The sequence below is a fragment of the Mytilus trossulus genome, chromosome 2, assembly GCF_036588685.1.
Source record: "Mytilus trossulus isolate FHL-02 chromosome 2, PNRI_Mtr1.1.1.hap1, whole genome shotgun sequence".
NCBI classification, from domain to species: Eukaryota; Metazoa; Mollusca; class Bivalvia; order Mytilida; family Mytilidae; genus Mytilus; species Mytilus trossulus.
This window is the reverse complement of record NC_086374.1, coordinates 53067213-53082820: the sequence shown is the minus strand read 5'-3', so window position 1 is coordinate 53082820 and position 15608 is coordinate 53067213. Positions and strand designations below refer to the sequence as shown.

The window sequence follows — 15608 nt, the reverse complement described above, 5'->3', positions numbered from 1 at the left end:
ACTTATTTTTTAACCAGCAATTGGGATTCCCATGGGACCCAAAAGTGCGCAACTCGTTTCTAATTTTATATGAGGCTGACTCAATACAGGAGCTTCTCAGAAAGCATGCACAGAAGCTAAATGGTCCAGTAAATATTCTTGCTGTCATATAAAAAGTGTGGTTACAATTTACAGTTATCTAACTTCACAAATTAGCAAACATTATATCAAGTTATGAGAGTATTTATGCTAGTTGCAGATACCATATGCAACTTGAAGTGTCCCTAAATGCATAAAAAAAATGATAAAATATCGACTGATATCCCTCCACTGAAATTATTATTCATTAAAATGAATTTATGAATCAGTCTTGGAGATAAAGGGAATTTCTGTTTACAATAAAAATCATAGAAATTAAATTTTGCAAAATGAGTCTTCCGTGTAGTTTTATAATTTCGATTCTGATAATAGAGAAATACAATGGTTTTCGGCACCTGTAAAGATCTCTTTGATACTTAAAAAAAAATCCGTGTTCATGAAACCTGCCATTCCCATACTTGGTTTAATTTTATACACTGGAAGTTTGGTCCAAACAATAACCGAAAATGATCGATACATATTTTCACACATTTCAAAGAAATTGTTAAAGATGATTCCATATTCTTGGTCTCTGTAATCTTTTTTAAAACAAGAGTTATATAAACATTTCACAATTATGTCGCTCGAGGATCCATTCTTTGTTGTCAGAGAGTAAGTAATCTTAGCAGATAAAGACGACTGAAAGTTAAACGAAACAAAAACTCTCAGGCTTGTAGAACTTTGTAAACGACTGTTTCAACCTTACTCTAAAGGTGTTATTAAACTGTCAGAAAGTCTGCGAGATTTTCTCTTACATAATCTTCATTACACATGTAGTGATCATCTTTACCACAAAATTAAAGATTACATTATTAGTTTACTTTTTATCATGTTTATTCTAGATTATTCTTACTATTATTTCCTAATCTTATCTTCTTTCTTTGCCTTGAGTTTAAGTCTTTGGTATTGTCTATTGGGTCCATTTGCTCCCTTAACAGTTTCCAACCTACAGGTTCACACCCTATTTTTATTTTCTCCAGCAGGACACAAAAGTATGGTGTTCTACCATCTGTCTGAGCTCTAGTCTGAGCCTACATGTACATCGGATACATGTCAACTCGTACTTTCGGCAACTCGTACTCAGCCAACTCGTACTTTCGGCAACTCGTACTTCTACCAACTCGTATTTCTACTAAGTCGTTCCCAATATTTTTTTAGCATTATAATATAAGTCATTTTTGTAAGTTGTCAACGTTTATATCCGTAGAAACCCACTAGTTTTGGTTACCCCAAATGTTGCCCTAGCAGAATCCAAAAATAAATCACACATGTTATTAACAATCAGGTTCATTTCATTTTTGTCCATATTTGATTCAACTTTATTAATATCTTCAATTAGAGTGTGAATCTCTTCTACATCTATCCCATTTTGAAAATCCACAATTTTATCATTATCCCATTTTTTAATATTTTCTGGACGATTACATGTATCTGTTCCAGTATTTAAACACTGATTGTTTACAACATCTTGTTTAGTGCTTGCCAAAGTTATCTGTAATGGCGAATGAACATCAGAATATTATAAGGTGCAAAAATCAAGTACATGAAAATTAGTAAAATATTTTAACAACTCAACACTACTAATACAATAATCTACAATACTGCTATTTCTACATGTTAATTTACCATACTGTCTATCATCACCAATTCGACCATTTACAATAAATAAATTGTTTCCTTTACATAAATCTAACAATCGTTTCCCGTATCCATTTTTTACCCTGTCCAAAGATTTTCTTTTCTTTGGAATATTTAATTCGTCAAGCATATACACTTTATTTTCTATAAAATCTGTAATATTATCGATATGTTTATCATCATGTATAATAACAAAATCGTCGTCGTCTGCTGTTTGTCCGTTGAAATCACCAAGTAATGACACATATTTATAATTATCAGAAAAAATAATGTATTCATTTTCTAACTGACTGTAAGCATCTTGAGATGAGTAATTTGTGTATTCCGGAGGAATATATACTATGCCAAAAACTATGTCATCATCAATATCAAGTAAATCTGACGATACTTTGAACCAAAGAACAAACTGACTGTCAGTTGTTAAAATTTTAATTTTATTTGCATGTTCTAATTTGTACCCTAAAGTTATACCACCTGACCTATTTCTTGACACTTTCTTTCTATTTTTCATTCTAAATTCATAACCTGGTAAATCAATAATATCTACATCGTCAGTTTTTGTTTCTACTAAACAAATTATATCATTATTACTCAACAATGATTGAAATTCAGGATAGTTCAATCTTTTTTTAACACCACAACAATTTAAACATAAACTATTTATATCACTTCTTATGTGTACATTTTTAGTAGTATTTAAAGTATTGTTACAGTTAAAAGTTACATCTGATAAATGTTGGTTATGCTCTCCTTGGCATTCCTATAGGTGAGTTGATTCACTACTTGGGCTTGATCCAGATCTTTGTCGTTTATAAGGGCGACCGTTAGTATTAGCTGGGGTCATCATTATGTCTCTGAACCCTCCGTTCGGATGTCCTCTGTGCTGATCATCTATATCAATGTGTTCTGTAATTTCGAATTGTTCGAAAAGTGCACGAGTGAATAATATACAAAATTTATAAAATTCGTGTTTTCATGATCATAGCTAAAAAAAATGTAATTATAAGTATTGAATGCTTCTTTTTGTAACTTTATAGGGTTGTAAAAGCGTTGACAGTGCTTCATACGAAATGTACTTCGGTCAACACTTTTACACCCCAATAAATTTACAAAACGACAAAAAGAAGCATTCAATTCTTAAATAAAACATGGTTACGAGTTGGTAAAAATAGGGAACGAGTTGGTTGAGTACGAGTTGCAGAAAGTACGAGTTGTCGTGTACCCATGTACATCATGTTTAGTATATAGCATTCTCAGATGTATATGTATAAGGATAGGAATGTGCTTTACCATGAGGCGTTTTCTATAACAGTAATTTTTGACTGCAATTAGCATTGAATTCGTCAAAATATCCGTATAATGATTTGCAGTGGTCTCAAATAAATATAGTAACTGTCAATTTTGGAAAATAATTAACGTGATTTGTCAAATCAATCTATGTTTTTATTGTCTTAAAGAAAGTGTACATTTTATCCTCATGCACTAAATATTACTGTTAACATCAATATGGCAAGATTTTTTACTGTTATTCGCCCTTGAATTCGAAAGTGTTACCATTATGACCCTCATGTACAGTTCTTGCCAAATTTTAATGAAACTTATATTATATGCTTATTTCAGCAATGTAGTGGACAAGTTTTGAAAATCAGTGCTAATCAATTATTTGTAATGGAGTTATGCCCCTTGGAAATATTAATTATTTGGAAAATTGCCTGATAAAAGCTCTAATGTGAATAATTCCTGTTAGATTTTTATGAAATCTATCTTGAATTTTCAGTGAAGTACAGAAGGCCTTGCAATCTGCCACAAGTCTATATGAAAGATGGAGTGAGTTAATTAATAACCCTAAGAGTGTATCTAAGGAAGAATATGATTGGACAACTAATGAATTGAGGAACAGTTTGCGGAGTATAGATTGGGACCTGGAAGATCTAGAAGAAACCATTGGTATCCTTACACATTGAATAACTATATTAAAACTGAAGCATATGATCGTATTTACAACTATTCAACGCATTATAATAGAGTCAAAATAATTAGGCTAGATTTAGGAAATATTGTACTCAGCACATTATTGATTTAGGAATTTGTTAAAGTTACTTTTTATTGTTAGAAGAATATGGATTCTTGGAAGTTTTCTTTACTATTGTAAGATGTGTTTTTAACTAATCCTTTTCATTAATCATGTTAATAATCTGTAAGTTCTTTATTTCAGAATTTTTTAATGGTAGTAATATTCAAGTAATGTTAATGAGTTGATGATACTTTATTTTAGTATTATTTTATACAGTACTGATCAGTTTTGTCATTCTAAATGTCCAGGGTTTTTAGCAGGCTGAGAGGAAAAATAATCAAAGTCTTTAAAATTGGAATCATTATTCAATAATTTTGCTTTTAAAAAAACTTGAAAAATGGAGATGTGATGGTTTTACAGCTCAAACGATATAAGGAGACTGGTGGTATTATTTAACATTTAAGTTTGACATTTTCACCAAATGCATTCTTTAACTATCTCAGATATTGTTGAGAAAAATTTGAAAAAGTTTAAAATAGATGAATCAGAACTTGAAGACAGAAGATCGTTTATCAGAAGGACAAGAGTCTCTGTAAAGGTAAGCATAGAGAAGCTAGATATAAATACAATGAGATTTTGAGTATATGTCATTGAGACAGCAATCTAACAAAACTAAAATGCAAAAAACATCTCCACGTCTTCAATATTAGACCGGTGTGTATAAAATAATTGTATATCAAACTCTTAGTTGCTGGGGTAGAAAGAAATGACATTTAACAGGTTTATAATGCAACAGTTATCTAAAGCCCATAATTATAAACAGTCTCTAACAACAGCCAAGTGACCACAGAATTAATAAAAAGACCTAGAGTATCTGTCATAATTTTACATGTTTTAGCCTTTATATGAAAACCAACTTATTGCTTACTATGTGGTATGGGCTTTGCTCATTGTTGAAGGCTTTACGGAGACCTATAGTTATTCCCTTCTACCTAATTTGGTTTCTGGTGGAGAGTTGTACCATTGGCAATCATACTTCTTATTTTTACTATGAAATTCTGCAAAATGATATTACAATGTATTTAAATCAAACTGACATCTGATCTACAAAAAACACTGCATTGATTTTATGTTTTACAAATAAGGATTTATGTTATTTCATTTTATTAATTTAAAATTGTATTGTAGTCAATGAAGGATAATTTATCAAGTAAACAGACCAAGGGGAAAGATGAAACTAATGTGAGACAGGTAATTTATATATATCTGATTAGAGATATTCAATTTGTTTATGCAGCCACACACTCAATACATCAAATTCATGAATTATAGTTTTGTGTAATTTGAACATTTTTATTTCAAGTATAATAAGCTTTTCTTTAGTTGTTAAAGAATTAAAGTTTTATCTTGATAGTTTTATTTGGGCTTAAAAGTGTAGGGTGACGCAAATTTCGTTACTGATTTCTTTGGATTTTATATAATTTAATAAAATGAAATAACTGTAAACATGATTTTTAGGCAGTTAAGCTGCCTTATGCGAGCACCTTGGATTTGTGTGCTACCCAATCAATGCTGAAATACATGTCATTGTTATCATCTAGCTGGCTGCTATATTATTTATAACTTATTGGACAGTTTTTTCATACTTTTCATTCTGGATTACAAAAAATATGACCATAAAAACCTTAAATGATCGTCGATTTTCTCAAAAGTTTTGAAGTTGCACATAGGAAGTAGAGCACATTAGGAATCCTTATGTAGTTTATTATCCCCTGAGCTTTTGGCTAAGATGTCAAAGAACAAATGTATGAAATATTTAATCGCCGAAAATCTCTTAAGACAAGTAGTTAAGATCTCAAATTGCAAAACTCTTAGGAATATTGTTTGTCGTCAATACGTAGTCAACTACGTATATACATGTATACGTCATGATCAGTCGTCTATTAATATAAGTTCAACTGATCATGCTGTTGGCGGCAATTTTGAATTAGAAGACGAATTTTTGTATCTTTTTAATTTGGACGCAGGGGTTCAAATTAGCGGTGGTTCAAGGTCTGTGACCTTCCACTTTTGCAGTCAGACTTTCTACTTAATAACTAGCCACACCCAACGGACATTGAAAGAAAATTAAAAAAAACTTTGCAAACATTTTTACCAAAGTTTCCTAAAAAACGATCTCAAACTTATTTTCATCATTACTATTCATGACAGCGATGTTCAATTTGTTCAACCGCTAGCTTTATACAGAAAATCGCTGTTAATTAATGTGTAAATCCGAGTAAAATCGTTTCTCAATTTCTGTCATAAACAACATTGTAACCAAAATGGCTGCCGCGAGATTACAATATCGGATCCGATTCGGGAAGCGGATAAAGGTAATCCCAGGTTTTGGGGATATCAACTAAAAAAATCCAGACAGGTGACAAAATACATCTATGCATGGTAAATAAATATAAACACAAGAATTGAAAACCAAAATTGTGTAAAAGAAAGAAAAAGCAGAAAATATTTTGTACATCAATTTTAATGTCAAAGGCCAATATTGCAGTGCATTACAACAATGAATACAGCATACAGTTACTAGTAGTTAAATATGTTAAAATAAAGAAGCTAAAATCTCTTTTCTATACACAAGACATTTATATATATAAGAACTAGTCACTCTCAGGACTTTTAAAGAATTACTATTAATACAACTATTAATATTTAGCTGATTTTCACTACAACATGTAGGAAGATGATAGGTCAGTTAAAATAGCTGGAAGTTTCTTATATAAAAAAAAGATGTGGTATGATTGCCAATGAGACAACTATCCACAAGAAACCAAAGTGACCAAAACTTGGTAATGGTCAAGATCCCCACCCCTAAACCATATATATATTCATGAGTCAATTACTCTTTACTACAGAGTTCGACTACGGGAAGAAGAAGATGGGACAATATAACAAATCATATGAAATATAGGTGGAGTTCGTGGAGCCACTCTACCCCTTTCTGTTTGAGAATTTATAACAGTCAAGATCCACAATCTTAAACAATATATATTTATGTATGGGACAATATTACAAATCAAATAAATTATAAGGGGGTCCCTATGGTCACTGTACACCTTCATGTTTGAGAACTTGGAAAAATTTGAGATCATCACCCCTTAACCATATATACTCATGTATAAGACTATATAACAAATCAAATGAAATATAGGGGAAGTCCCTGTGGTCACCCTACCCCTCATGTTTAAGAACTTTGAAACAGTTGGGATCCCCATCTCTAAATTAAATGAAATATAGGGGGAGTCCCTGCAGTCACCTGATTGAGAAATTGGAAACAGTCGAAATCCCCACCTTTGAATTAAACCATATATATTCATGTATGAGGACTAATCAAATGAAATATAGGGACAGTCCTTAGGGTCACCCTACCCACTCCTGTTTGATAACTTAGAAACAGATGAGATCCCCACCCCTCAACCATATATATTCATGTATTGGACAATATAATAAATCAAATGAAATATAGGGGAAGTCACTGAGGTCCCCTACCCTCCTGTTTGAAAACTTGATAATGGTCGAGATCCCCACCCATAAAAAAGGATACAAAAAGAAACCAAAGGCCGAATACCAAATTATGGTCCATATACAAATGTACATGTGTATCATAACATTTAAGAAATCAACTGTTTATCTATTCTAAGCTTTAATTTCAACTCTGATTGAAAATGATGTTTTCAGGAAATATAATACAAATACGCTTACTACTTATAAAAATGTAGTACAGAACTTAACCAAAGACAGACACATTTCTTATTTAAGATCTATTTTATTATTTCAAATCTATTTTCTTATTTAAATATTAAAGCTCTTGAATTATTGACAAGCACATACATCCATTTGTTTCAAACACTAGATATAAAAGTAAATTTAGGTAGGGGATCTGGTTACTCATAATGCAGCTTGAGACAATAGATAGAAATAAGGCAGTTGCTTAACTCTCAAGTATTGTTGATGCATAATTTTTTATCTGTACTACAAAGTGATAACATGCATATTTTCCTCTGAAAAAGGTTAATTTTCATTTAACTATTTTACTAAAGTAATCGAAATGTAATCAAAAAGTAATCGATGATTACATCCAATTTTTTGCTGTAATCGATTAAATTACAATTACATGTAATCCAAAATGTCTTTGATTACAGATTACTGTCGATTACTTGAAAAAATGTAATCAATTACAATCGATTACGATTACAGATTACGATTACCCCATCCCTGGATACCAACGCCTAAACCATATTCATTCCTGTTTTTCATTTCAAAAAGATTGAATGACATACAAGGTCAATCTCATAGGCGACACATATGCATATCACTTTGCTAGACCCTAACACCTGTCATTTTATTTCAAACTAATTAGATATCATGGACTTGGGGTGAAGGTGGGAGTCATTTACATTTACTATGGACAGGTCAGTCAGACCTCACCACTGATCCCTGTAGTAGTAAACATTTGTCTGATTTGTGTCCCATAACTTTTGTACTGTAAAACACAAACTCAGTTTTCTTTCCAGGGAAGCAAGTTTGTTCATACTTTTACAAGCTCGCACTAAAGTCAACTTGAACTACTAACAGTCAACTAATACAAACAATTACTCTCAACTAGAACTGCAATCATTGCAAATTTATACCACTGCTGACTCATGAAAGACTCATGACCATTTGTGGTCATGTGCCTTGCTATTGAAAACCTTGATAAAATATGAATTATTTGTCTTAATGTTTAATTCATTAAATGAACATAAATGCACAATTATACATGAATGTTTAATGTTTGTTCTTTAAATCTTTTAAAAAAAAGTTGAAGCAACATTGCCACAGTTTTCATAATTATGTTTGCCTTGGTTTTTGGTTAACTGCCTACAGTGCTTGCAGCGCTTTGATTTAATTTAAAGCTGTTGAATCAATGTTTTTGTATGTTTTTTCTTGTAGGCATTGCTTAGTAATGGACCAAATAGACCTCATGACAAATACACACGGTTAGACCAGGAAATGGAGAGGTCCAATCAGCGATATATAGAGGACACATCTCAACAACAACAGGTTAGGTGTATAAATGTTTCAGTAACAATTATAAAGACATCTTTACACTTTAAAAGTTAGAATTCACATCAATAAATTATGGAGCCAAGTTGGTAAAATCTAATTCATGACTGGTCCCATTCAGAAATATTGTTAAGAACTATTAAAATTTGGAGCAACCTGAACTGAATCTTTTTAAAATATTAACACAATTTTAGGATCTATTTGAAAAGGTAAAAATAAATAAATTCAAGTTAATGGTTTATCTACACCCACAAAATCCTCATTGACATTCATATGCATGATATAGTGGATGAAAGAAATTGACGATCCTTTTGAGATTAATTTAACTTTTTAAATTTTACTTTTTGAAGCAAATATGAAAATATTTTTATGGAATATCAAAAAACATATGAACTGGTTTATATTCTCTTTATGAGCTCTGTTAGAAGATTTTTTTTGGTGTTTTTATTAAAAAGAAGATGTGGTATGATTGCCAATGAGGAAACTATCCACAAAAGACTAAAATGACACAGACATTAACAACTGTAGGTCACCGTACGGCCTTCAACAATGAGCAAAGCCCATACCACATAGTCAGCTATAAAGGCCCCCCGATAAGACAATGTAAAACAATTCAAACGAGAAAACTAACAACCTTATTAATGTAAAAAAATGAATGAAAAAAAATATGTTAATCTTTATTTAATTGATTTGTTGCAGTTGATCATGAGAACACAAGATGACAACATGGATCTTATCAGCAAAAGTGTTGGATCTTTGAAGAACATGAGTCAACAAATAGGCAGCGAATTAGAGGAGCAAAATGTGTAAGAAATTACATACTTTGCCAAACATTCCCAAATCAAAACTGATTTTCCTTTGATAATCCAGTTTAAATACTCGATAAAGGCTTGAATTAGACAGGTCTAAACATATTACAAAAAACAAGGACAAATAACAAAACATAAGAAATTTTAACCTTAATAAATTTATTGATTTTTTGTATTTAGCACCGCTTACAGCACTTACCATAAATAGAACATGTAGTAATTGGTCAAGAAAGCCAGAGTAAGGAGAGATAACCACCAATATTGGCAGGGATACTGGTAATCCTGGTCAATTAAGATCAGAACCAAACACCCTGTCACAAACAGGATTTTGACTCAGGGCCTCAGTGTTAACAGACCTGTGTTCACTGACTCAGGGCCTCAGTGTTAACAGACCTGTGTTCACTGACTCAGGGCCTCAGTGTTAACAGACCTGTGTTCACTGACCCAGGGCCTCAGTGTTAACAGACCTGTGTTCACTGACTCAGGGCCTCAGTGTTAACAGACCTGTGTTCACTGACCCAGGGCCTCAATGTTAACAGACATGTGTTCACTGACTCAGTCCTCAGTGTTAACAGACCTGTGTTGACTGACTCAGGGCCTCAGTGTTAACAGACCTGTGTTGACTGACTCAGGGCCTCAGTGTTAACAGACCTGTGTTCAATGACTCAGGGCCTCAGTGTTAACAGACATGTGTTCACCGACTCAGTCCTCAGTGTTAACAGACCTGTGTTCACTGACTCAGGGCCTCAGTGTTAACAGACTTGTGTTCACTGACTCAGGGCCTCAGTGTTAACAGACCTGTGTTCACTGACTCAGGGCCTCAGTGTTAACAGACTTGAGTTCACTGACTCAGGGCCTCAGTGTTAACAGACCTGTGTTCACTGACTCAGGGCCTCAGTGTTAACAGACTTGAGTTCACTGACTCAGGGCCTCAGTGTTAACAGACTTGAGTTCACTGACTCAGGGCCTCAGTGTTAACAGACCTGTGTTCACTGACTCAGGGCCTCAGTGTTAACAGACCTTTGTTCACAGACTCAGGGCCTCAGTGTTAACAGACTTGTGTTCACTGACTCAGGGCCTCAGTGTTAACAGACTTGAGTTCACTGACTCAGGGCCTCAGTGTTAACAGACATGTGTTCACTGACTCAGGGCCTCAGTGTTAACAGACCTGTGTTCACAGACTCAGGGCCTCAGTGTTAACAGACTTGTGTTCACTGACTCAGGGCCTCAGTGTTAACAGACCTGTGTTCGCTGAAGATGAACTACAGTACTTATACCACTCAGCCCACCAAGGCATGAGTTATAATATTTTTTGTCACAGTTGCTATATGTTTATGAATGATATGTAAATGATGATTGATTACTTTATGTTGTAGTATGTTAGACGAGTTCCATACAGAAATGGATCATACAGAAAGTAGAATGGACGTCACAATGAAGAAATTGGCTAAAGTTATGCATATGTCAAATGGTAGGTCATATATAAATATCTTTGATTTATAGAGACATGTTAAAAAGATTAAATTGCTCTATCTGGATAAACATGTAAACTAGACCCAAAAGAATCCCCTGGTGTTTCAATCTTTTAAAATTAAGATAGTTGGTGATTTAAAAATGAAATGTTCATTAACTCTAATTTTAATAATCATAAGTTTAAGGTAGTACCCAACACTTTGACTAAAATTAATATGGCTCGTTTAATTTTTGTAAAATTTTGACAAAACATGTACTTTAACCCTTTAAAAAATATATAAAAATTTCCAAAATAATTGAACCAATCACTTTCTAAGAAAAAATGGTTGGATATATAGCAGTTTGACAAACACTGATTTTGATCATAGAGAAGCTTAATATTTCCTTAACAATACAACATAATTAAAACTTTTAGCTGATTTTACAGAGTTATCTCCCTGTAGTGTTAGGTACCACCTTAATGTGACGTTATATTTTTATTTTTCAGATAAAAGACAGTGGTGTGGAATATTTGTGTTGATTGGCATTCTGATTGTGATTATTATATTTTTCTTTGTTTTATGATATCTTAAAGTTGTAATTTTTACAGATATTTATATGTATGAGAAGTCTATTTTAAGATGCAAAAAGGAAACATTGGCTAGAGTAGCTTTAGTTAGAATGTACACTATTAAGCCTTATAATGAATGTTGAGATTACTGACTGATTGATTGCTGGCTTTAGTTAGCCCTGTCAACATACAATGGCTATGTCGTTGTAGTGTAGATACATAGTATATTGTGTGGAAGGGACCATTCACATACAGAAGTGCAATAGCTGTGTTATTTTTATCAAGACCACTTATTCTTGTATATGGTTGTAAAGTTTTATCAGATGCATTGAGTTAAAAAATTGTCATTTGTTAAATAGTGTGTTTTGCTATGATATAGTGAAACTAACAGTAGCATTCAAACTAAATTTTTAAGCAGCCAAAAGAAAGGTTGCTTTTATTATTTTTATTTTATTTGCAAGGGAAAAAATCTAGTCAAAAAGATTTCCTAAACTTGTATTTGGTTTTTCTTGATTATATGAATATAGAAAACCTACAGATGGTGTCGTGTTACACCAGCTCTCTGATGGACCACAATGAGATGGTGTCTTCCTCGAATGCCAACATTTTATATGTTACCTATTCCTTGAATGCCAACAAAAATATTTCAATAAATGTTTATATAATAACAATAGGTGTTTTTATAAGTATTTAACTGTAAAAATAATTAGTGAACTTGATGAAATTAGTACATTTTAAGTAAAAATAACAATTAATAACCAATGAGATTTGGCAGACAAGTCTGGTAAATACAATCATTTTGAAACCCATAGCCAAATGGTTGAAGTAGTTCTCTTGAACCTTTAACTGGTGTCTAACAAAAGTTATTTTTCTCATGAATTCAAAAGTTAAGATTTTGACAGCATTGATAGATATATAATGTAAAATTATGTGAATGAAAAAATACCTTGCCAGCCTTATATAGTACATGTTATTTATAGATTTATACACATAGATTAAGCATTGTCACAAACAACTTTTAGTCAAAGCTATCTGTAAGATACCATTTATATTTCTGTATGTTGTGTTCATTGTTGATTATGATAAGAAGTATATTTTTAGTTTAAGGTTTGATCATGTTATAATTTTCAATACTTCATGATGTTTGTACTGTCAATTAAAAAATCCTAGCAAAGAAGGGTTGGAGTGATGAGAATTATCAAAGAGGCAAAAATTACATATATAAATAATCATAGTAAGTAAATCCATAGTATATCATCAAAATTGAGATAAGTACATATAGATTTTTTTTTTATCCTTTGACAAACTTATAAGTAAATAATAATAATGGTAAATCAAAAACTAACATAGGCAGCATTGATTGGGAAGATATTTTATACCATAAAAGTTTATAACATATTATTAAGCATGAGGAATATTCAATTATTAGCATGTGGATGTATGATTTAAATTTTTCTATTAAAAAGTTAAATTTTAAACAAAATTGTCATTTAATTTTTAAACAAATTTAACCTTCCTCAAGCCTGCTAGATTTGAAATTTTATATATTTTTTTTATTCGCATTAGTGATGTTGTACACTCCAATTTGTATTTTAAATTTAAGTAGTGTTCCCAAATTAAAATTTCTCTGACCAATATAACATTTGCTTTGTTATAATAACTTTTAAGCAATCCATAGAGATCTACACCAACACAACAGGTATGAGTTTTTTAGGTTGGTACATAACACTACAGGGAGATAACTCTAAAAAATTAGCTAACCCTTTTAATTTTTATAATTTTGAAATATGTTGTAGGCTTTGAAGAGTTATAAAATAAAACACCAAAATAAAACATAGGTCACCGTGCTTGTTTTCCAGAAAATTGAGGCTGAAAATTGGGGATTTGTGCAATTTTGTAAAAAAGTTGGGCAATGTAATAAATTTTTTGGAGCAAATATTCTTCGTCGTAAATTATTAAGATCGGGTTCAATCTGAAGCTGTGATAAATGACAATAAGTGAAAAAAACAATCCCAACATGAATGACTATACAATTGTTCAAGCCTTGCTTGACATTGCGGACCAGGTGCTCAAAATGGTATTTTTCTAAACCTAAAAATATGGAAATAAACTGGTTTTGAAAATGAAATTTTTATCATTTTTAACCGGATTTTTGTGACAAAAATGTCAGTTATTGATTTGGGGATGTACAGCAGGCGGGCGGCAATCAAATTTTGTCCGTGCATTAACTCATGAACCGTTCAACCAAAGCTTTTAAAATTTTAATAATGTTGTTACTGATGACAAAATGGAGGTTAAGTTCAATAATGACGATTTTGACTTTTACCGTTCAGGAGTTATGGTTCTTGAAAGATTAAAAAATGGAGTTTCCAGTCGTGTCCGTGCATTTTCTCATGAACCATTCAACCAAAGCTTTTGAAATTTTTATGTTGTTACTGATGACAAAATAGAGGTCAAGTTCAATAATGATGATTTTGACTTTTACCGTTCAGGAGTTTTGGTTCTTGAAAGTTTGTAAAATGGCATTTCCATTCACATTGTTGCATTTACTCATGAACCATTCAATCTAAGCTTTTCAAATTTTAATATGTTGATACTGATGACAAAATAGAGGTCAAATTTGATATTGACAATTTTCACTTTCACCATTCATCATTAATGGTTCTTGTGATATTGCCAGGACACAAATAAATGTTAATAAATCCTGTTTGCTGTCGTTGTGACAGCCTCTTGTTGTTTCCTTGACATGGCATGCATTTTTGTTTCGTCATCTCTCAATCTTTTACTCTTTTCATGACCTGATTTTCATCAAAATTATGAAATGCTCTGTATTTGTTTATTTTAAAATAATGCCTTATTAGCCGTCTGTTAAAATACAACGATTTTACTTCCAATTGTAAAAGTTATTACCCTTTTTAGATGAATTTGAGTATTTAGACTTGGATCACAGGTATACTAGACAATTTTGTTTTTTACTGACTTTTTATTTGTCTCAGCACAAATTATGGTCTTTGTATGATTGTTGCAAAGAAGAGCACAAACCATTAAAGTTTACACTTTCATGTTGTCCGTATGAGGAGAGGAGTGATACAACAAAATGCATTGTATATATTTATTGTACTTCAACATTTTTGATAGTGCTTTTGTTTCATTCAGATATGTTGTGCATAATTTATTACAATAAAATTTAGAATATTTTGTTATTGTTTTTGTTTGTATACCTACTGACAATAGACAAGTTTCCTATTTTAGAACTGAACTTTTCCTTTTGACTTTGGCATAGTTGGATTAAAACGTGTCATAGGAGATTGTGACAAAAAAATAATCCTGATTTTTTTTTCTAGGAGAATGTGGTCACAGTTATTTATTAATAGCATTGCTACCTTCTGAAATCAATTAGGAAGTACCTCAGTTCAAAGTATTTGACTAAATAAATCTTCATACGAAAAAACTTGCAGAAAGTTACAGGTTACAATGGGGCAATAAAATACCACAAGTCTGAAACTGGACAACATGACCAAAGGAAAGTAAACCCATTAATAAAAAAGGACAAAATCAAGTGCCCCCAAATATAAGCTGCTTCTAATCTGTTCATTTCAAGAAAAAGATGCCTTTGATGTCAAAGTTTAGCTATTACAATAATAGCAAAATAGAGAATAGAAATGGGGAATGTGTCAAAGAGACAACAACTTGATCAAGGAGCAGAAAACAACCAATCGCCACAAATGGGTCTTCAATACAGTGAGACAATGCCACATGATGTCATCTGGAGGCAGGCATCAGTCGTTCACTGAATGTTTATTTGTTCAGCAAGATGGATACATCACTAAACAAAAGTGTGACACATTCAAATTAACCAAAATTAAATAAAACACTCAAGACTTAACAAAAGCTAGAGATTCTCAAC

The 15608-nt window shown here is 31.9% G+C and overlaps 1 protein-coding gene across 1 annotated transcript; it reads left to right on the top strand.

Annotated features, from left to right (window-relative positions):
* The first annotated feature begins 555 nt into the window (after positions 1 to 555).
* Positions 556 to 14899, top strand: LOC134707552 (syntaxin-6-like). The gene is made up of 8 exons (XM_063567406.1): positions 556 to 729; positions 3533 to 3702; positions 4273 to 4367; positions 4958 to 5020; positions 8756 to 8866; positions 9569 to 9675; positions 11055 to 11149; positions 11639 to 14899. The coding sequence occupies exons 1-8, from the start codon at positions 695 to 697 to the stop codon at positions 11713 to 11715; spliced, it is 753 nt and encodes a 250-aa protein (XP_063423476.1). The 5' UTR covers positions 556 to 694; the 3' UTR covers positions 11716 to 14899.
* The last annotated feature ends 709 nt before the right edge of the window (positions 14900 to 15608 follow it).

Excerpts from the sequence above, each read along its gene's own strand:
- LOC134707552 (XM_063567406.1), top strand. The coding sequence starts at position 695 with ATGTCGCTCGAGGATCCATTCTTTGTTGTCAGAGA. Across the intron at positions 5,021-8,755 it reads ATGAAACTAATGTGAGACAG|GCATTGCTTAGTAATGGACC; the intron begins GTAATTTATATA and ends TTTTTCTTGTAG. Across the intron at positions 9,676-11,054 it reads GAATTAGAGGAGCAAAATGT|TATGTTAGACGAGTTCCATA; the intron begins GTAAGAAATTAC and ends TTTATGTTGTAG.